Here is a 23,898-nt window from a genome sequence, read left to right as displayed (position 1 = left end):
TTAACACAGTGTGAATGAGGCAGTCATGGCCACAGATACATTTGCTGGTCATGGGAGGGCAGCAGGCTGTTCGGTTGTCAGTGAAGACAAATGTGAGCTCTGTGAGAGCTAAAGGAAACCAAGAAGAAATTAGAAAGGAGGCCAGCTTTTAAAGTTGCCTTCTGAGCGGCAGCTGTCATCAAGGAAAGCTGGTTATTCCGAATGTAGAGCATTAACCCTAAATGCAGCACTCCCCACCAGTGAAGTCAATTCAGTTTCTAAAACATACTTTGGCATGTTCAGGGTACTTATTGGCTACTGGAGACTATTGCCAGGGATTTGTCATCAAGGTGTGATCCTAAATGGCATCAAATGTCTTTGAAGTGCTATTTAATAAGGGATATGACCTTTTAACTTGGTTTTGTGTATATGTTTTTATCTAGAAAACAGGTGCAATATGATTTGAGTGTACAACACAGTGGTGTGTTCAATGTGAGGACTTTATTGAGGTGAACTGAAGCTGCCTGCCTACAGAGTGTATATCTCACGATAGAGGACACATGACCAAGGCAGACTCCATCAAGCATTTGTATGTAATTATATTTCAATCCCAATATCCCCCTTTTGATTTAAATAAAAGGCATCCATTGTCATGTGCATTTTTAGTTACTCAAGGTACCACCTGTATACACTATTGTTTTTATGCCTTCGCAGTTCAACATTTCCAACAATCTCGGAATTTGCATGGTCTTTAAGTTATGCTAGTCTCCTTAATGGTGATCATGTGTATTGTTCATCTAGGTGATGTTGTTTCACCAGACAGTGTTGCTCCTATGTCATTTGTTGTTGCAAAGGTAATCATCGCTATTCTATTACTGTTCCTGGGTTGCTTTGCATCTCTGGATCTGACAGCAGATATGTGTTCTGTGTACGTGGTCCATTCTCCTTTTCCTGATCAGCCACATGCAGCTGAGGAATAGCTTCTGCCATTTGGCATTTGTGCTATATGTGGTCATTTGTATACGATCGAGATAACAGCTGCTCTGTGCAGGTCCCAATTTGCCCCTTAGGCTTACTATTGTTGGGGTCATTGAATGTTTGTATCGTGGCTCGCTCTGTAATCTTCAACCCTGGCAATGGTTTCGCAGTCATGTCAAAATAATATTCGGTTTACTCCATTTCGTCTTGATTTGTTTTCACTCACACCAGGTGAGGATTTCTGGCTTCGGTAGCTTCTTTTCTACTGAGAGACTAGTTTGTTTGTGTGGGACATTAATCATGGACAGGGCTACATTCTATGCCTTCAGTAGGTGTTTGTGAGTATTGCGTTGTGTTTATGTGTGTGTGTGTGTGTGTGTGTGTGTGTGTGTGTGTGTGCAGGATTTGCTCAATTTCTTTACGATTCCTTTGGCAACATTGACTGCCATCTCATTCTTTTCTTTAGACTGGAGTGACATGGAGATCATGTGTGATGTTTAATTTTCCAATTACTTATGAAGTGACTGAATTCTTCTTGTAAATTGAAGGTCATTGTCACTCATAACAATGCCTGAAACACAATAATGGTTGAAATGTACTTTTAAGCATTTGAAAATTTCTACAGTAGTCATTGGTCCTTCACCTTACTTTCAAGGTGTTCATTTTTGGACCACCATGTTGAGATACTTTGCACAGGTCTCTGAGGTTGTGATGTTGTGATGTTGCATCAAGTGTCGGTATCTATCTGACCAAATGTTCTGCTTCTGCAATCCTTAATCCAACAGTCACAAACCATGTCTCACTAATTGACCTGACTGAGCCAATCTGTTATATGATGTATAGCTGAAAGAACTGCAGATGCTGTAAATCGGGAGCAAGAACAAAGTTGCTGGAAAAGTTCAGCAGGTCTGGCAGCATCTGTGAAGGAAAAAACAGAGTTAACATTTTGGGTCCAGTGACCCTTCCTCAGAAATTATGTTTAGTGTTCTGTCAGAATCTTCAAATAGCTCCTCTCTAATGGCCATCTGTATCTGCTTGTGGTGCTTCCTTTCAGCTGAACACATTTTGTGCAAAAAAATGATTCCACATTTTTTGGCAGCGAGAAGACTGGTTTCTGCATACTGGACATGGCTTCTTCTCTTTTGAATGATGTTTTCTGCAGTTTTTACATCCTGTCATTTGTTCTGTGATTGTGCTGCCCTACAATGTGCATGGCATTATCTTTCTGCATAATGCAAGGCCTGGTTTGTTCTGCCATAAAAAAAGTATATCTTTTGATTTACAATCTCGGAAATTCTGCACAGGCGAGTTGCTCTCTTTATTGTAATCTTTGTCTTCTTTCAGTAGTTGTGCTTTCACTTTTGGGTACCTTACTCCTCATGCAATCCTGTCAGAAGTTAGCTCATACGTGAACTGAACATAAGTGTAGGTTTCTGCAAGCTGAGTTAATGATGTTATGTAATGATCAATGGACTCTTTTTAACTTTGTTGACATACCGATCATACATAACATTCAAATTGGGTCTTCACAGCTTTTAAAATTTCTGCTGTGTCTTTCTTTTCTGCCAGTCAGAGAGATTTAGGGTGAAATATACTTTGATGAAATCTCTTCTCAACAGTCGTAAAAGTGTGGTGATTTGTATTTGTTCTGGTTTGCTCAACAAATCCGTTGCTATTGCACAGTTGGATCATTGTTCATGGAAGAATTCCTAGTGCTTCTGCACACCGCTAGTAAGTTAAACGAGGGCTGGTTGGGGGGGAAAAAAGCCATTTTTCTGACTCGAATGTCAACTTTCTTGCTTCTCTGGTGATGATGCCTGGCCTGCTGTGTTATTCCAGCTCCACAGTGTGTTGTCTCTGACTCCAGCATCTGCAGTTCTTGCTTTGCCATTCTCTCTTAAGCAGTATTTTCACTGTGTTCTTCCTTTTTATCTTTTTTGATTATAGATCATAGCTCTGCAGCTGTGATTTTTATTCCAACTGTTGTAACTCCCCCACTTCTACCACCATGTTTCGAATGTACAACACAACAATGTGTTCAACGCAAGGACTTTAGTGAAGTGAAGATGTCAACCAAAGGGAGAGATCCTTATGGTAGAGGTCACATGACTGTAGAAGACTGGATCAACATTTTGTAACCAAATACGGAAATGGATTTTGTGGGTAATTTTACGATAAGACTATCCCTGGTACAGGTTATGTGATAGAAATAAATGTATCTATTTCAGAAACTTCACTGTATTAGAAAAAAAGCAATTTGAAGATCCCTGACAGAAAAGAACTGTTTTAACAACAGCTCTAGTATCTAATCTGAATGCAAAACAACATTCAAATTGTGTTGTTTTTCAAATTGTGTTAATGTTTCATCAGCACTCTGGAATCCCTGAGAGAGATGGCATGGCACACATGCACTAATGAATAAAACAGAAATCTTTATGTGAACAATACTCTTCGGATGGTTTCATGCAGCAGATTGGTTTGATATTTTGATCAAATATAGTTTATTCTCATTCACAAGACTTTATCTACAACACTGAAGATGATTATCCCATTCAGACCACGGCTGCTCAAAATAACTGTGGCAGGAATATTCAGTATTGAGTAAGCAGCTTCAACATTATCCCTTCCCTTATCTTCTCATTAACAATATGTTTTAGTTTGATTTTTAGCCCACATATTAGTAACTATTTATAGTTAACAGTTAGAAGTCTGTTTTGGACAAAATGGGTCGCAATGCACAATCTGTGGCACCTGTTCTGTTTGAGGCAGGCAATGTAAAATGTTATGATACTTTTATTTGAACAATTTCACAATGAAGACCAGTGCATTTTGTTTATTCATTTGTGAGATTGGGTGTTTGCTGACTGACATGTTTGTGGATGTGGTGTCAAACAAGCAGGCTGCTTTGTCCTGGATGGTGTCAGGTTTGGTACGTGTTTTTGAGCTGCACCCATCCAGGCAACTGGGGAGCATTCCATCACACTCCTGACCTGTGCTTTGTCAATGACGCACAGTCTTGGGGAATCAGGGAATCAGGAGGTGGGTTACTCATTGAAGTCTTCCTTGCCTCTGAGCTGCTCTTGTGACCACTGTGTTTATATGGTGAGTCCAGTTGAGTTTCTGGTGATCCGTGCTAACAGGTCTCTGGCTCACTATGAGAATCTCACCTTGACATCCAGGACTCAATTGGAAAATGTGACATTTTTTAGTCTTGATGCCATAACGGCCTCCCTTGATATGTCACTCGATTTTCCCAAATGCCTTGCCGTAGCTTACATTGTTCAGGGGTTGGGAAGATTTTGCCCTGACAACAAGCACAGAGTGAGTTGATTGATTTTGCAAAGTTTATAAGTCTGTTACAGCATTCTCTACAAGATTCAACGAAACATCCTCCTGTTCTCATCGATCTTGCATCTTCCCAGTCAATCTATTACTGCCTCTTAAACACTTAAAACTATTTGATTACAGTAGAACAATTTATAGCACTTTGTTCCTCAGGCTAATAATAAGGAACCGCCCCTTAAGTCTGATATACATTTCATTCCAATAACTGCATAGACCTAGACCATGGCCCTTTTTCAGTCTTGATTGATCTTTTGGTCTGCTGACAGTAAAATTTCATGAAGACTTTACTGGATTTGTTGCTGTAGTAAGATGAGGTGTACACTCATCAACATGAACATAAGCAAGCTTTATTAAGCGAGCATTAACATTTAGAATGCGTTGTAAGAAAGAATATCATTTAGAACCCTACAGCACAGGCTCAAATACCAATTTACCCCTTAGCCATATATTTAGTTGCTGTTTCTAAAGTGGAAATAGGGATAACCACATGACACTACAGCCCCGTTGCTCTTTTTCATTCGCCCTTTAAACTCTCAGTGTATAGTCACAGACATTTAATTCTTTTCGGAGATAGTAGGAACTGCAGATGCTGGAGAATCTGAGATAACAAGGTGTAGAGCTGGATGAACACAGCAGGCCAAGCAACTTTTCTTGCACTTCTCTATGCTGCCAGGGTCCACACATTGTGATTGGTACAGACACCCATCACGGCATTGACAAGTCACTACTGCACATGAACCATGAGGTCTGTACAGCCAAAGAAAAGATTAGAGGGAATGCTATATTTCACCCTCTACCCTTCAACGCCAAAAGTCGAAGCTTTAACCTCTGACAGCCTTCTCAGCTCTCTAAGAGGATGTAGAGTCATAGAGATAAACAGTGCAGAAACAGAGCCTTCTGTCCAACTTGTCCATGCCAACCAGATGTCCAAAATAAATCTAGCCCCATTGCCAGCATTTGGTCCATATCCCTCTAAACCCTTCCTATTCATATACTCATTCAGATTCCTTTTAAAGTTTGAAATTGTAGCAGACTCTACTACTTCCTGTAGCAGCTCATTCCACACATGCACCACCCTCTGTGTGGAAAAAATTGCCCATAAGGTCCCTTTTAATTCTTTACCCTCCCACCTTAAACCTATTCCCTCTGGTTTTGGATTCCCCCAGCCTAAGGAAAAGACCCTTTTGTCTATTTACCCTATCCATGCCCCTCATGATTTTGTAAACCTCTTTAAGGTCACCCTTCAGCCTCAGACTCTCCAGGGAAAATATCTCCAGCCTATTCAACCTCTCCCTATAGCTCAAACCCTCCAACCCTAGCAGCATCCTTTTAAATCTTTTCTGAACTCTTTCAAGTTTCACAACATCTTTCCTATATCAGGGTGACCAGAATTGAATGCAATTTTCCAACAGTAGCCTCACCAATGTCCGGTACAGCTGCAACATGATCTTCCCAACTCCTGTGCTCAATGTTACTGACCAATAAAAGCAAGCATACCAAATGCCTTCTTCACTATCCTGTCTACTTGGGACTCCACTTTCAAGGAACTATGCACCTGCACTGCAAGGTCTCTTTGTTCAGAAACACTTCCCAGGACCTTACCATTAACAGTATAAATCCTGCCCTGATATGCCTTTCCAAAATGCAGCACCTCACATTTATCTAAATAAACTCCACCTGCCACTCCTCAGCCCATTGGCCCATCTGATCAAGATCCCATTGTAGTCAGAGGTATGTTTCTTTGCTGTCCACTACAACTCCAATTTAGGTGTAATCTGCAAACTTAGTTATCATACCGCCTATGTTCACGTCCAATTAATTTATATAAATGATGAAAAGCACTGATCCTTGTGGCACACCTCTGGTCACAGGCCTCCAGTCTGAAAAACAACCCTTCACCACCACATTTCTGAGGCAGGGTCACCAGACCTGAAACATTAACTCTGATTTTTCTTCGCAGATGTTGCCAGACCAGCTGAGCTTTTTCAGCAACTTCAGTTTTTGTTCCTCCACCAGTACCCTCTGTCTTCTACCTTTTGAGCCAGTTCTATATCCAAGTAGCTAACCCTCCCTTTATTCTGTGTGATCAAATCTCGCTGACCAGTCTACCATAAAGAACATTGTCGAACGCCTTACTGAAGTCCATATAGATTATGTCCGTTGCTCTGCTCTCATCAATCCTCTTTGTTACTTCAAAAACCTCGCTCATGTTAGTGAGACACATCTTTTCATGCACAAAACCATGTTGACTATCCCAAATCAGTTCTTGACTTTCCTCAGGATTCCCTCCAACATCTCGCCCACTAATGATGCTGGGCTCACTGGACTATAGCTCCCTGTCTTTTTCTTACCACCTTTCTTAAATAGTGGCACCACGTTAGCCAACCTCCAGTCACCTCACCTGAGAGGTTTTGATTATACAAATATCTCAGCAAGGGGCCCCGAAATCACTTCCCTAGCTTCCCACAGAGTTCTAGGGTACTCCTGATCAGGTTCTGTGATTTATCTGCCTTTATGCGTTTCAAGTTGTCCAGTAACAACTCCTCTGTAATATGGACAGTTTTCAAGATGTCACTGTTTAGTTGGTCACATTCTCCATCACCCATATCCTTCTCCACAGTAAACACTGATATAAAATACTAATTTCGTATCTCTCACATCTCCTGTGGTTCCACACATAGGCAGCCTTGCTGATCTTTAAGGGGCGCTAATCTTTCCCTAATTACCCTTTTGTCCTTAATGTATTAGCAGCTTCCCTTTGGATTCTCCTTAACCGTATTTGCCAAAACGATCTCATGTCCATCGTTTTGCCGTCCTGCTGTTTTTATACTCTTTTAGGGATTGCCTTGATCTCTGCTGTCTACACCTGATGTATGTTTCCTACTTATTCTTGACTAAAGCCTCAATTTCTCTAGTCATCCGGCATTCCATGCACCTACCAGCCATGCCCTTCACCCTAACAGGAACATATTGTCTCTGGACTCTCGTTATCTCATTTTTGAAGGCTTCCCATTTTCCAGCTGTCCCTTTACCTGTGAACATCCACCCCCCTCATCAACTTTTGAAAGATCTTTCCTAATACTGTCAAAAATTGGCTTTCCTCCAATTTAGAACTTTAACTTTCAGATCCAGTCTATCTTTCTCCATCACTATTTTAGAACTAGAGATAAGTGTGGAGCTGGAGGAACAGTAGGTCAGGTAGCATCAGAGGAGCAGGAAAATTGGTGCTTCAGGTCAGGACCCTTCTTTAGAAATGGGGGAGTGGGAAGACAGCTCAGAAATAAATTGTGAGAGGGAGGTGTGGGACTGGGGAAGGTAGGTGGGATGGTGATAGATGAGTGAGGTAGGCAGTGGTGGGGTTTGGTCAGTGAGATCGGAGAAGCGGATAGGTGGGAGAGAAGATGGACAGGTTGTGTCAGGATAAGAAGGCGGGGATCAGAGGGACGGTTGGTCATGGGATCAGGCCAGGGGTGGGGAGATTTTGAAACTGGTAAAATCCACATTTAGACCGTTGGGTTGTAGGCTCCTGAGGTGGAATATGAGGTGCTGGTCCTCCAGTTTCTGGGTGGCGTCATTGTGACACTGGAGGAGACCCAGGAGGGAGATCCATTCCAGGGAGTGGATCTCTGGGAGTGGGAAGCAGTTCATGGTTTGTGGTTTGTGGTTCATGACTGAAAGGGGGAGCAGCTTGTGACTGGAAGGTGTGGTTGTTTGTCGCGAACAGAGTGCGGGTGCTCCTCAAAGTGGTCTCTGAGCCACTGTTTGGTCTCACTGATGTAGAAGAGGCCACATTGGGAACAAAGGATGCAATAGACCACATGAGCATATGTGCAGTTGTACCTCTGTCTGATGTGAAAGGTTTATTTGGTGCCTTGGATGGAGGCAAGAGGGGTACGTATAGGGGCAGGTATAGCACCTGCAGTCGCAGGGAAAGGTGCTGGGGGTGGTAGGGATGGTGGGTGTGAGGAGCAGACGAAGGAGTTGCAGAGAGAGCGATCCCTACAGAAGGCAGGTAGGGGTGCGTTGGGAAATATATCTTTGGTTGTGGGGTCAGATTTTAGGTGGTGGAGAATGATACATTAGATGCGGAGGTTGGTGGGATGAAATGTGAAGACAAGGGGATTTCTTTCTTTGTTTTTGTTGGGGGCAGGGGTTGTGAGGACAGAGGTGCAGGAAATGCAAGAAATGCGGTCGAGAGCATTTTCAACCACTGTAGCGGTCCTTGAAACAAGATGTTATCTGGAATGTTCAGGATCGGAAAACCCCATCTTGGGAGCAGACGCGGCGGTGGCGGAAGAATTGGGAGTACGGGATCGCATTCTTGCAGGAAGGTGGGTGAAAGTAGGTGTAGTCTAGGTAGCTGTGGGAGTTGGTGGGGCTGAAATAGATGCCAGTTTTGAGGCAGTCATCGGAAATGGAGATAGAGAGGTCCAGGAAGGAGAGAGAGATATGAGAGATGATCCAGGTGAATTTGAGGTTGGAGTGAAAGGTGTTGATAAAGTTGGTGAATCGTTCAAACTCCTCGTTTGAGCACGAGATAGTGCCGATACAGTCATCAATGTAGTGCAGGAAGAGGTGGGGTGTAGTGCCAGTATAGTAGCAGGAGAGGACCGTTCCATGTATCCTATAAAGAAGCAGGCATATCTCGGGCCCATGGGGGTTCCCATGGCTACCCTCTTAATCTGTAAGAAGTGGAAGGAGTTGAAGGAGAAGTTGTTAAGAGTAAGGACGAGTTCAGCTAAGCAGATGAGGGTGTTGGTGGAGGGAGACTGGTTGGGCCTGCAGGAGAGGAAGAAGCAGAATATTTTAGGCTGTCCATATGAGGAATGCAAGTGTGTAGGGACTGGATGCCTATAGTGAAGATGAGGTGTTAGGGGCCAGGGAATTGTAGGTGTTGGAAGAGGTGGAGGGCGTGGGGTGTGTCCCAGGCGCAGGTGGGGAGTTCCTGGATCAGGGAGGGGTGGGGGGGTAGAAAACAGAGTCAATATTAGTGGAGATAAGATCAGTGGGGCAGGAGCAGGCAGAGACAATGGGTCGGCTAGGGCAGTCAGGTTTATGGATTTTCGGAAGGATTATAGAAACGGGTAGTGTGGGGTTGGGGAATGATGAGGTTGGAGTCAGTGGGCAGGAGGTTATCCGAGGTGATGAGGTTACGGATGGTCTGAGAGATGATGTTCTGGTGGTCAGAGATGGGTTCATGATGGAGGGGGCAGTAGGAGGAGGTGTCAGAGAATTGGCGCCTGGCCTCGGCAATGTAAAAGTCAGTGCGGCATACCACTACTGCGCTGTCCCCTTATCCGTGGGTTTGATAGTGAAGTTGGAGTTGGAGCAGAGGGAGTGGATGGTTGCACATTCCATGGGGGAGGGGTTCGAGTGAATGAGAGGGTTGGAGAGGTTGAGGCAATCAGTCTCAATGGCCATTGAAGATGTAAGATGTTGAGGGAGGGCAGGAGGCCTAGGGCTGGCGTCCAGGAGGATGGCATGTGTTGGAGGTGGGAGAAGGGGTCTGTAGAGGGGGTGTTGACTCCCGGCTAAAGAAGTAGGCACGGAAGCAGAAAGCAGGCAGAAAAAGAATTCAACATCCAGACGTGTACAGAATTCATTGTTGTGTGGGGGCAGGGGAATGAAGGTGAGTCCTTTCCTGAGGACTGACCATTTGCCCTCAGTGAGGGGGGAGGGCTGAGGGGGACGGTGAAGACCCAGCAGAGTTGGGGTTTGGTGTAGAGCTGGAGCTGGGTCAGAGCTGGGTGGGGGGGGTGGAGTTAGTGATGCTGTCAGCAGTGTCGGTGGTGGGTGGGGCGACGCTGGCGGTGGGTGGGATGATGTGGGTGGGATGACGTTGGCAGTGGGTGGGGCAACATCAGTGGCCTCAGACTACTCCCCCAATGACATCTCAGTCACCTGCCCAAGAGTAACTCCAGTTTGGCACCTTCTCTGGTAGGTACATCCCCATGCTGAATCAGAAAATTTCCTTGCACACACTTAACAAATTCCTCTCCATCCAAGCCCTCAACACTATGACAGTCCCAGTCTATGCTTGGAAAGTTAAAATCCCCTACCATAACCACCATATTATTCTTACAGATAACTGAGATCTCCTTATAAGTATGTTTCACAATTTCCCGCTGACTATTGAGTAGTGGGGTCTGTAGTACCATCCCAATAAGGTGATCATCCCTTTCTTAATTCCACTCACATATCATCCCTGGATGCATTTCCAGGAATGTCCTCCCTAAGTACAGACATAATGTTATCCCTAACCAAAAACACCACCACTCCCTCTCTTCTCTTGCTCCCCTTCCTATCTTTCCTCTAGCATCTATACCCTGGAAGATTAAGCTGCCAGTTCTGTCCATTCCTGAGCCAGGTGTCTGTAATAGTTGTGATATCCCAGTCCCATAAATGCAGTTTAATTTATCATTCCTACCTCATTCTCTGCTTTGTTCCTGCCTGCCCTGACTGTTTGATTTACTCCCTTTCCCAACTGTATCAGTCACAGACTGATCTCTTTCCTCACTATCTCTGTGAGTGCACACCCCACCCCAATAGGTTAAATCCTCCTAAGCAGCTCTAGCAAATCTTCTTCACAAGTATATTAGTCCCCTTCCAATTCAGGTGCAATCCATCCTCACTTCTACCCCAGAAGAGATCCTAATGAACTAAATATGTGAATCCTTCAGCCCTGCACCAGCCCCTCAGCCATGGATTCATCTGCCTTATCCTCCTATTCCTGCCTTCGCTGGCTCATGGCATTGGGAATAATTCAGATATTATGACTCACGAGGACCTCCTTTTTTAAATTCCTGCCTAACTTTCTGTACTGTCTCCTCAGAATTTTGTCCTTTTCTTATCCTGTTTCATTAGTTCCCTTGTCTACAATGACCTCCTTCTGGCCCCTTGCCCATTTGGGAATATCCTATATTCTATGTCCAGGGTTGCCTTGCTGGTGGCAAGTGGACCATCCCTTTGGCTTAAATGTCCAAGGTTTGCCGGTTTGCCAAAGGCTTACAAAATGTAAGGCCTGGCCATCTCCGAAGTGTCCTGAGAGAAATGGTAAGCCGCCTTTGTGTGTGGTTCCTCCTCCAGCTGGGTGTCTCTTTGTGAGGAAGGGGCACTGGGAGTGTATGTCAGGCTCCCCATCACCTTGTCACTATGCTTTCAGTCCTGAGAGCATATGGCTTGGGTGGAGGGGCGTGTGCCTCTCCTGCAACCCACGAGGCTACTGGACCTGGCTGTTCAAGGCAGCTGCCAGACTGTCCAGGGAGGCAGATAGACACTCACATGACTCACTGCACTGCTGCAGTTACTGGGCAATGAGGCCATTCAGTCCCATGTAGCAAACTGCTACTCCTGTCCCTCCCTGTGCATGTGGATAAAGGTCCCTGACTACTGACACAGCAACATCCTCCTGCCTGGGGCTGAGCACGTTTCTGGTCTCTGCAGTGTTTCTTCCTTTGTCAGATGCAGAGTTGTCACAGTGACATGCTCATCAGCTTGTGCTTCCAAACTTTCTGACACTGACTATCCCAGCCAGCTGTAAATGTCAGAGCTGGTGGCAGGTGCACTAGGCATCCTTACTGATGCTTTCTCTGAGGCTCCCACATGCATGTTTTTTTAGAAGTTATGGAGGCGGTTTCTGGTGAAGCAAATGTCATCGATATCCTGCTGGCACCTGTCAGCCACAAAGGAGAGAAGGCATTGTAGGCAATGATGAGAAGTGGCGTGTAATGAGCGATACTGACAGCGACGTTAATGTGAGAGCTGTAGTGGAATGAATACTGCTATTTAATTAGTTGGTGGTTCAGGGATTTCTTGACATTCCTACAGGAGTCGTTCCAGTCTGCTGCAAGAGGCAGGATTCTCTCCTCATCAAGGATGAGGGTGTGATAGTGGGCACCTGCCACCATTATAGCCCCTTCCTGCCCTACTGAGAGTTGCCTGTCCCGGAATGGGAGAACGGGAGGGATTGAGGAGCTGAGAATGGGTGGCATAGCTGTTAGTATTGGTCTAAATAGGGTAAAGGATATGAGGTGTTCCAACCAAGTAAGTAGGCACCTGAATGGATATATAGTCATGTGGGAGGCTGTATGAAATCCAACTGTCTGATCTAATTACAGTACCTTGCAGAGAAAAGAGTGGTTTATGGGATGCATTACAACGGAGTCTGGCCTGTACCTTTTAAGGCATGGCAAATTAAATGACAAAACAGCACGTGATGCTCTTGTATAAAAGTATCTGTTTCACCTTCAATCTCTCTTTGTGTAGTGGAGTCAGTTTTAGTGTCAGTCAGCTATGCAGTAGCATCAGTAAATATTAATACCAGAGTATATGTGCAAAAATCTGATATGCTCTGTAAATGGTTAGCACTATTAATAAACTTCAAGACGATGGTCTCATCAAGAACCTGAATCTGTGTCCTGTATGTTATGTGGATTAATAAATGGATTTAACTTTCCATGCTGAAACGGCTGAGATACGGTTTCCTTCTTGGCTCTCTGCTAATCTGACTGGGTTGTGTTTGCCCCAGTGGTTCCTTAATGGCTTTGATCATGTTCTGTTTCATGGCGTACTTGCCAATGTTGAATTTTCTGAGTGCTTACTTCCTCCCATCCTCAAGTTCTCCGATCTATGATATACCTTTTACTCACCGTACATAATTAGTTTTGTCCATGTCTCTTGCCAATTTCATCACTGTGGAGTTTCTCTTGCACTGTTTTTTCAGCATTTGCCCAGACTTTAGTTAGTCTGGTGTTGAGTTGGGTGTTGACATCCGTTGTTCACTGCTTCCTGTTGCCGCTAAGCTTCTCCATGTATTTAAGGCACTTCTGATGTTTAGACAAGCCTAGGCTTCATGTGTAACATTGTACAGCTGGTGAGTTTCACTTTGGATGTTCCTCGCTGCTTCTGTCTGGTTCTATGAGTCCAACATCATTGCCACCATGTCAATACTCTGCAAAGTGATCTTTAACAATTTTAATTAAACATAACTAATTAAATAGCATAACAGAGGAACCCTTTATAAACCCTATAGAATCAAAGTCCCAGTACCACGTAATCAATTTCTAACACCAACTTCTAAAACACAAACTCAATTCCGGTGCCTAGAGTAAAAGTATGGTTAACCCTTTACTGCTCAGATGCCATTTGAATGAACTGCTTCCTAACAATTCCACAGAGAGGCTGCATCACTCCTTCTATGAGATTTTATTCCACGACCATCCTCTTACATCACTCATGGCCTTCATGGAGCAATTTTTCGGTAAGCAACTGTTCATGATTTTCTCTGTATACAAAAGCTGATGGAGAGAAACTCAGTCATTCTGATTTACGAAGGCACCTCCTTTGTAAGTTGCTGAAGAAGAAAATACATAAGTATTTGAATTGCTTTGTAATCTATCATAAAAACAATAATGTCAGAAATATATAGTGGGACCTTGAGAGGATAGGTCAACATCTTGGCCAGCCATCTTTAACAGAGAACAAATATACAATCAACCATATCATTTTTGGTTATGGATTTCCATAAGCACTGCTGATTTTATGATCTCGGAAGTAAAATGTTTACATAGATTTAAATCTGTACAAATGCACCGAAGTTCAAAATGAACGAACATTGCTCCACCCACCTTTTCAAAGTGAATGACATATGAATGCACTAAGATTTCTTTTTCTGTTGGTCCAGACTGACTTCTGCCAGGACCTGGTGTCAGTTAAACAAACTTGACCATGTTCAGTGATAATGGGAACTGCAGATGCCGGAGAATCCAAGATAACAAAGTGTGGAGCTGGATGAACACAGCAGGCCAAGCAGCATCTCAGGAGCACAAAAGCTGACGTTTCGGGCCTAGACCCTTCATCAGAGAGGGGGATGGGGAGAGCGGGAGGCAGACCAAAGATGGAGAGAAAACAAGATAGAGAAATGGAGGTGCGGCTTGAGGTGGGCGGAAGGGATGGGTGAGAGGAAGAACAGGTTAGGGAAGTAGAGACAGGCTGGGCTGGTTTTGGGATGCAGTGGGGGGAGGGAAGGAGCTGGGCTGTTCTTCCCCTCCCCGCACTGCACCACTTAACCAGCCCAGCTCGTTCTCTCCCCCCACTGCATCCCAAAACCAGCCCAGCCTGCCTCTGCTTCCCTCTTCCTCTCACCCATCCCTTCCTCCCACCTCAAGCCGCACCTCCATTTCTCTACCTATCTTGTTTTCTCTCCATCTTCGGTCCGCCTCCTCCTCTCTCCCTATTTATTCCAGTTCCCTCTCCCCATCCCCATTTTCTGATGAAGGGCCTAGGCCCGAAACTTCAGCTTTTGTGCTCCTGAGATGCTGCTTGGCCTGCTGTGTTCATCTAGCTCCACACTTTGATATCTTGACCATGTTCAGCCTACCTTCAAGAAATCTAGAAACTGCCTGTTCACCCAGTTTTGAGGGGGCAGAGCACAGTACCATATTGTCTTGACATTGGTCATCAGCATTTAACTAAGAAAGTGATATTGCAAACATTCCTGCTGCTTCATTTACAAGGCATTCATATAACGCTGGCCAAATTTTCAGAAATGCACTAGAAAGACTGGGGCATTATGAAAAGAGGCCATGGAATAAAGTCTCATAGAAGGAGTGATGCAGCCTCTCTGTGGAATTGTTAGGAAGCAGTTCATTCAAATGGCATCTGAGCAGTAAAGGGTTAACCATACCTTTACTCTAGGCACCGGAATTGAGTTTGAGGCCCAGTAAAACAGATCCTATCCTCTTTCCTGCTCTTCTAACTATGGAAATTGTTGATACTCAGGAGTCAACATCAGGTAAATCCATCTTTTAGGACCTTAGTTTTTGATGGTTGTAGGTTTGAAGAAACTAAAGGCAAGGATATCCCATGCCTGTTTATGTAATGATGAAAGGTTCGTAGACCGGGAAACTCAGTTTTGAATTTATCGTCATTAATAATACGTCACCACAAGATGTCATTTATTTTAAAGGATATAGGAAGCTAGGTATCTCACTCTCTGACTCCCAAAGCCTGCTCACTATCTACTAGATACAAGTCAGGAGTGTGATGGAATACCCCCAACTTACCTGGATAAGTGCAGCTGCAACAGCACTCCAGAAGCTTCACACCATCAGGATAAAGCAGACTGGTTAACTGACACAACATTCACAAGCATTCACGGAATCCACAATCGACACTCAGTCACAGCAGTGTGTACCACTTACGAGGCCCTTAGACAATACCTATGAAACCCCATGACTGCCACCCTATCGAAAGACCAAGGAAGTAGACACATAGGAACACCATCGTCTGAAAATTCCACTTCAAGCCTCTCACTATCCAGGCTTCAGTGTCACTGGGTTAAAATCCTGGAACGCCAGCCCTAACAGCATTATCATCTGCAGCAGTAAAAGAACGTACTTCACTACCACCTCCTCAGGCAAATAGGGATGGAAAGTAAATACTGACTGGTAACAAAATTAAAATTAAAAAAGGCAAAAACGCAGAACAAAGAACTTCAGAAGAAGAATCACTGGATCTGCTTTCTTTCCACAGATACTCTGAGATCTCCTGAGTTTCTAAAGCACTTTCTGTGTCCACAGTTATTAAACTGGATATTGAGCGCTGAAAGATGCAGGTTCCCCAAATGGAAAATGAGATGCTGTTTTCCCACTTTGAGCCTCGCCTTGCTAGAGCACTGCCATGGCTCCGAGAGAGAAATATTGGCCAGGGAACATAATGGTGTGTGTAAGTGACAGGCAACAGGAAGCTCGGGGTCATTTTTATGGACAGAATGCAGGTCTTCCACAAAGGGGCCACCCAGTCTGCATTTCATACCCCCAGTGCAGAAGAGACCACATTGTGAGCAATGAATACAGTGGACTAAATTTGAGTAACATGCCGGTAAATTTCTGCTTCACTTGGAAGGTGTGTCTGGAGCGTTGGGTAGTGAGGAGGGGAGGGATAAACAGGCACATGTTGCACCTTCTACATGGGATTGCATGGAAGGTGTCCTAGAAGTGTAGGGAGATGTTGAGAGTGGAGGAGAGGGTTTCCCAGAGGGAAAGATTGCAACAAATTACTGACAAGGGAAGCGAGGGTAATGTGTGATAACATCCCACTGGAGATGACAGAACAAATTGCAAAATGCATTGTATTGCAGCAAAGAAAAAATCCATTCAATTTAACACATCTGTGCCAAAGCTCATCATCCATATGAACCTCCTCTCACCCTTATTCACCTAAGCTTATCTTAGTATTCCTCTAATACTTTCCTGCTCATGTGTTTATGTAACTGCCCCTTAAATGTATGTATGCCAATGATTTGAATATTTCCACTTGGGGAAAGAAAGTTTCCTTAAATTCTCTACCGAATTTATTACTTATATGTCTAATCCCTGCTGAATTTTGATTTACATAATGCATTATGAAAGCAAAGGAAATTCAGTTGGAACTAGTTTTAGATTAAACCTAATAAACTATGCAATTTGCTACCAGATGTAAGATTGAAGCTGGATAGTACCTATTGGTTTAATAGGTAAATACAATTTATTTCTAACTATACTAGAGATTGATGTATTTATTGACAAGGTAGAATGATGTGGTTGATAAATATTTAAAAAGATACATTGGGGCTTCTAGTCATTTTGTTTTAAAAAAAGGGATTGTAGAGAATTGGTGTTTTAAATAACCTTTCCATGGAATTGCATGACCTTGGCTCATCAGAATATCTCGGTGAGGTTTTGCTCCTGTATAATGCAATATAGAATTTGTCAATAACCAACATTATTCTGATTTTATATATACTTTAGTGGGAGAAAGGATTGGCGCAGGTGTAAAGTATGCTCTTTGACTTCAGTTGACACAAAATGCACCCAGCAATCACACAGACATGCAGCACACGATTAACTCATTTCCCATTTTCTTATTTTAAGCACAAGCCTTTGTAACCTATTAACTAAGGTGATTTGTAGACCTTTTAAAAATATTGACAAACCTTAGCCAATTCCACCATTCACTTACCACCCTCTGCTTTTACAGTAAAGAACATAATATTTGGGTAATTACTTGATATTTGTATACAAACAACAAACACAGGCACACAGCAGTTCTTCAGAAAGCACAAGCTTTAAAGAAAAGGAATTTTATTGGCAGCTTGCAGCCAATGTTAGAATTGTGTGAAAAACTGAGATTTTATATTATAGTTTTCAGCAATGAAACATTCTTGAATGTTGCTGAAAAAAATCTCAAAATCAAAAGAAGTCTTTCAAGATATCTGTAGCAACATTCTATATTTAAGCATTGAGGCTATTTTGCTGAGGCTGATGTGCCCTTTTACAGCTCCTTCCATGTGATTTTGAATTACTGAAAGGTGAGATTTAGCCTGTCATCAATTTCTCCTAGGGCTCTTGAGCATCCGACAGCCTGCTCCTTTGATGGCATGCTCCTGAAAATCTCTTTTTGTTCTTTATCTATTTGAACTGACAGTGATCAGGGCCACAACAGGACAGGCATCTCATGAGAAATCACCTTCCTCCCTGTCTATTGACAGATTCCTCTGTTCTGAATCAAACAGACCTTGTTCCGTCACTTGAATCAAGGGTGGGGAGTAGCCTCCAATTAGACCCCGGGAGCCTTGTAAAATCTGCAACCACTTTTAAGTGTCTGTTCAGATTAGTCGAGGTGAGAATATGCCCGTCACCTTTTATGCGCAGCTCCCTGTCTCAATTTTATCATTGCCTCCACAGGTGCGAGAAGTGCGATCGGAGCTTCACACAAGCCACACAGCTGAGTCGGCACCAGCGGATGCCCAATGAATGCAAGCCAATAACAGAGAGCACCGAATCAATTGAAGTGGATTAACTGATTGACTGGCTGGAATTAAACTGCAAGGAAAGTCATGATTAAATGTCATGGACACTTAAGCAAAACCAAAGATTTCCTCTGAGCAACTTTCAATCAGCCCCAGAAAACCAAAAGCAGTAATAAAATAAGTAAGATGTTTAAAGATATTGATCTTGGCATGGGGAGAGAGAAAAGGCGACCAGAAAAAAAGGATTATTTATTTATGATTAGAGACACGAATCATTTCAATGGACAAAGTCAAAAATTAGGAGACTTGCATAGATTCTTATGCCCAGAATTTCTAAGAACCTTTTAACTGATATTTAATACCAAAGCTAGAAAGAAATATTAATTAGTGGGTTCAGCAATCCACAGTTGTGACTAAGAATGCACATTGTTTTATTGCACCTTTTTAAGCATGACTTGAGGAACACATTCTTTCTCCATTTTTCCAGTGGTAATGTCTACATGTTAACATGAAAAGCAAAACTTTGCATTTTGAATTAAAGAGTTCAAGATTCATTGTGAAATACAAACAGAGGTACGTTCAATATATTTTGCTTGTCCAATTAGGGCTCTCTGCATTGTTCAGTATTCTACACCTTTCAAAAATAAAACAATCTTCCTATTTTACTGATCAGACATTCAAAGTGTAAAACCGCATCAAAGCAACATTTAGTGAAAATGTATTGCTGTAGGACAGCTGCCAACCTGTCTGCCAGCAGAACCACTATATCAGAGGCACATATGTAAGTTCGAACAAACATTTGGCCATAAATTGTCTGGCAGAATAATAATTCAGCCTGTGTTTGGTTTATGGGTGAAATGCCTTTTTTGATTACATTATCCTGCACGATTAATTCTTCTAAACACATCTATTACTTTTGAGCACCAAACTTTATGTAAAACTAATGAAAATGTGTCTAACACTTGTTAAGTTAGCAATTTGGAACCAGAACACTTAAATGGCAGAGTAAAGACAACACTGAATTCATAGTATCTAATATGTTCCAAGCAAAAGGGTCTATCTACACTTTCATGTTGTGTGACTTCCATTACAATGCTGAAATCAACCTAAAGTGAATGAAGTTTGGTCAATGATGTGACTGGTATGAGTCTGCTCCCAGTACAGAAGTCGTTGCTTGTGTGTCTGGAAAAAGTGAGTCACACTGGTCATTCTGGTATATCTGTAACTCAAAGAATGCATAATACACTTGGTGTGAGAGAAGCTTCATGATTCTGTCACTTCATTCAAATAGCATTGGTGTTCTAGTCCTCCCCTTGCAGCACAAATGCACCTTCGGAAAATATGTCTAGCTGTTGAATAATATATTTAGAATGTTGACATGTTTAAAAGTCATCCTCTGCACAGAGCAAATATTGTTTATTAACTATATTGCTCACCATTTTATTCACACACAAGTTTTCATTGATTTTATTACTACAGTAAGCCACAGAGAAAAATGCAACAATTACTAATGTATCAATAGGTGTTAAACATCCAGCACATACTCCTAAATATTGCACCTCACATTTCCATTTACTTCTAGACACAATGAATGACTAATATCAAACACTTAAAGCCAAAAAAACCCAATAATAACGGAATCTCACTCAATACAATAACCACGATTAGTTATATTCTAAATCTTGTGCATAAAATTGTGTTAAAAGGTACTTCCATCATTGAAGCAGCAAAACACTAGCCAAAAGATTGACATTCAGAACACTTAGTTATGCATGACTGTTGAGCAATCAGGTATCATTGAAAGCACTTCACATGGGAACAAAAGCCAGGAGGGTTTTTTTTATTATACCACGGGGCAATGTCACTGTGTTTAGATCCTTTGATGGCTGTCATGATATTTCTGATTTTTTTTTGAAGTTTACTTCAAATGAAGAAAGAAACATTTGTGACAATGCAATTTTGCTTTACTCAATTTGTATATTTTTGGATTTTGACAGCAAGTCTCTTGGTAGCAAGAGCTTAAAAGGAAGCCAAAAAAAAGGATGAATTTTGACATTCAACATAAAAAGTACTAATGTTATGCTTTTTCTATAGTAAGCATATAGTAGGAATTATGTTTTGAAAGACAAGAAAGTTCTTCATTCTTTTGCAACTAGTAACTGTCCTATTGTGGTATATCCTTACTACATCATAACCACTATAAAAATGATCAAGGCTAAAACTTTATACTTCTGCTTTTTGCAAACAATTTCTCATAGGCAATTTTATTTTTGTTTACGGGAATTGCAAACTATAATGTATCATACCGTGCTTTATTTGTTAATAAGTCTTTTTTAATAAGTTGATTGGTGCCAGGAATTAATAACTACAGGCTAGTCATTCAGAATTTTGGATGCTACTCAATTACCCATTAACAATCGATCATAGTTCCATACCCTATTGGATGCAAATGCTAAATACATGACGTAAACAATGTGCCACTCACAGACCACATCTTGAATGACTCAGAAGTTAGCAATGGAACTAGCTTCGCATGATAGTTGGCAAATGTAAAACTATCATAAACCAAAAACAAAAAATAAAATTAATAACATGTGAAAAATACAATGATTAGCATACGATAAGAGACTGAGTGAGCTGAATTATTTTTGCTTATATGTAACATTTGACCAAAAGCATACCTTTCTCCTTCAGAAATAGGTTTTGGATATTAATCATCAGTTGTGATAGCAACAATGGAAGAAATATAAAATGACCAAACCAGAAATAATTAAAACAGTGGTATCAACTCATGTTTTATTTAGATAAATGGTGCAAAGTGTACATTGTGTCATTGGTTAGTAATCCTAGATAATACAAAAAGATTTATTATGGATTAGCTTTTGTTTAATGGTTTTAAATTAATTTACAATCAATTATTAATAATCCTGAATAAATTTTATTACCACAAATTATTTTCTGAACATTTTCTGTTGAAATATGAGCAGGACTCTTGTTCATAATGTTAAGCAAACACAGCCAGAACAAATTCTAGCTCATTGTTTTCAATATTGGTCCTTAAGAAAGTAACATCGTACAAAAAAAATAAACATACTGACGTAATCTGAGCTAAAAATGTTGAGATCTAGTGTGTTTTACTATGACTTCCATTATGTACATATGTTTTAGTATGTCAGTCTATAGGAAAGATAGAGGAATAAAAAGAAAGCTCAATTTAATATATACCATGGACTACACATTACCATTTTGAGGATAAATACTTATTAACGTTTGATACAATCTATCACCGAATAAAACAAAAATATTCAGTGATTTCAAGATGGCCACATCAATTTTGGATGCATTGTGTGGACTCAGTGACAACAACTTTATTAACAAACCAAGAAAGTTTTTTTAACTAGTATAATAATTAATAGTTTTCACTCTTCACTGTGAGCAGTCCCATGGCTCTGATTTTGGTGGTAAACAATGAGGAAGAGCTGCAAAGTGGAAGACGCCTTTAATGGCAATGAGAAAGATAACTTCTGGAGGTAACAGAGTGTCTGTGATAGATTATCAATAAACACTTACTTAAAAGCAACCCCTCCCTTTTATCTTGTCTTGTTCTTTATCTTGCATAATAATAGCTACATAAAACTGGTTTGTGTATTCATCCCTAAAATTATAGGAATAAATTTTAATTAACACTGAACTTCATGTATCTGCTTTATACTATAAACCACCACCAAATCATTTTACATTGTAGCTTCATAATATTTTAATTTTGCAGATAGTCCTCAGCTCATGCGTTTAAAAGATTTACAGACAAAATGATAGTTATTTACTTCTTGTATTTCAAGATTATTGTAAGTTAACAAATAGTTTAAAAATTTTGCGACAAAAATAATTGTAATTGATATTTACGTAATAATGGAAAATATTATAGACATAAACCTCTTTTATATTTCCCTTTCTCGGTGAATGCAAACATGGTATTCAATTAAAGGTTATTTAAAAATAGTTTATGAAATCAAATAACTTAGATGGAAAGTACTTTATGATTGGCATCAAGATCATTGAAATGACATATTACAGTGAATGCTTATTCCATATCATTACTTTTATAAGCTGTACATTCATTTCATTTTATTACTCCAACACTCAGTCCATAATTGTGTGAAGTTACATTTTCTTGTCGCAAAAGGATCATTAATAAAGGTAGATAAATCTCCAGGACCTGATCTAATGCATCCCAGAACGTTGTGGGAAGTAAGGGAGGAAACTGCGAGATCCCTTGTAAAATATTTAATTTATAAGCATGGGTGAGATGCCTGATGTCTGGAGGGTGGCTAATGTTGTACTTTTGTTTAAGAAAGGTTGTAAGGAGAAACCAGAAAACAATAAACCTGTGAGTCTGACATCGGTTGTGGATAAATTGTCAGAGGTGTTTATAAAAGCTAGGAGTTTTGAACATTTACAAGCAAAAATTGATCAGGGATAGTCAGCATGGTTTTGAGCAAGGAAAACCATGTCTCACAAACTTGATTGAGTTTATTGAGGAAGTTACCAAAAAGATTGATGAGGATAGAGCAGTGAACATTGTTTACTTGGACTTTAGTAAAGCCTTCGACAAGGTTCCATGTTGCTGACTAATTCGTGAAGTCAGGTCACATGGGATTCAGGGTGAGCTTGCCAATTGGATACATAATTGACTTAATGGCAGAAGACAGAGAGTGGTGGCTGGTGTGTTGCTTTTCAGACTGGAGGCCTGTCACCAGCGGTGTTCCACAGGGGTCGGTTCTGGGTCTTCTTTTGTTTGTCATTTATACAAATGATTTGGATGAGAATATAGAAGGCATGGTTATTAATTTTGTGGATGCCACTAAAATTGGTGGCATGTTAGACAGTGAAGGTTTTCTAAAATTACAAAGGGATCTTGATCAGATGGGTCAGTGGGCTGAAAAATAGCAGATAGTGTATAATCTGGGTAAATGCAAAGCGTTGCATTTGGATACAACAAACAAGGGTATTGCTTATATAATTAATTGCAGGGCCTTGGGTAATGTTGTAGAACAGAGGGACTGAGGAGTAAGGTATATAATTCTTTGAAGTTTGTGTCACAGGCTGCTTAAAAAGGCTTGCTTGCCTTCATTGCTCAGTCCTTTGAGTATAATAGTTAGGTGGTCATGGTGAGGTTATACAGAACATTCGTGAGGCCTGATACTGTGTCTATTTCTGATCTCCCTGTTACAGGAAGGATATTATTAATCTGGAGAGGGCTCAGAGGAGATTTACCAGGATGTTGCTGGATTTGGATGATTTGAGTTCTAAAGAAAGGTTGGATAAGCTGGGACTTTTTTCACTGGAGCATAGGAGGTTGAGAGGTGACCTTATAGAGGTTTATAAAATAATGAGGGGTATAGATAGTTGTTTTTTTTTCCCTAGGATGGGAGATTTCAAGACTAGGGAATACAGAGGGTGGTTCACATGTGGAATGAGCTTCCAGAGGAAATAATGGATGTGGGTACAATTATAATGTTTAAAAAACATTCGGACAGGTAAATGAATAGGAAACATTTGAAGGGATATGGATTGGTTGGATCAAAAAGTCTGTTTCCATGCTGTATGTCTCTATGACTCTATATTAGAGATCTTTAAATTTATTAATCATGAAACAACCTTGTGGCTTAAATGCTATGATGCTCCTGGCTGAATTAACTGTCAAAAATTAAAGTTTTTTGTTCTAAATTACATGGAAACATTAATGCACTGACTTGGAAATTTTTGTGTGAGACCGATATGTGTCTGAATAGTATATGGGCACAACC

At 41.3% G+C, this 23,898-nt stretch overlaps 1 protein-coding gene across 1 annotated transcript in view; it reads left to right on the top strand.

The window, feature by feature from the left end:
• prdm6 (PR domain containing 6) overlaps positions 1-18,756 on the top strand; it is a 217,966-nt gene extending 199,210 nt beyond the window's left edge. The window contains exon 8 of the mRNA XM_048527784.1: positions 18,027-18,756. Coding sequence (XP_048383741.1) covers positions 18,027-18,141 — 115 coding nt within the window. The 3' untranslated portion in view covers positions 18,142-18,756. The remainder of the gene's footprint in view (positions 1-18,026) is intronic.
• The last annotated feature ends 5,142 nt before the right edge of the window (positions 18,757-23,898 follow it).

The sequence above is a fragment of the Stegostoma tigrinum genome, chromosome 3 (assembly GCF_030684315.1).
Source record: "Stegostoma tigrinum isolate sSteTig4 chromosome 3, sSteTig4.hap1, whole genome shotgun sequence".
Taxonomy (NCBI): domain Eukaryota; kingdom Metazoa; phylum Chordata; class Chondrichthyes; order Orectolobiformes; family Stegostomatidae; genus Stegostoma; species Stegostoma tigrinum.
Note: the sequence above shows the minus strand (reverse complement) of the source record. Positions and strands in the feature narration are given on the sequence as shown.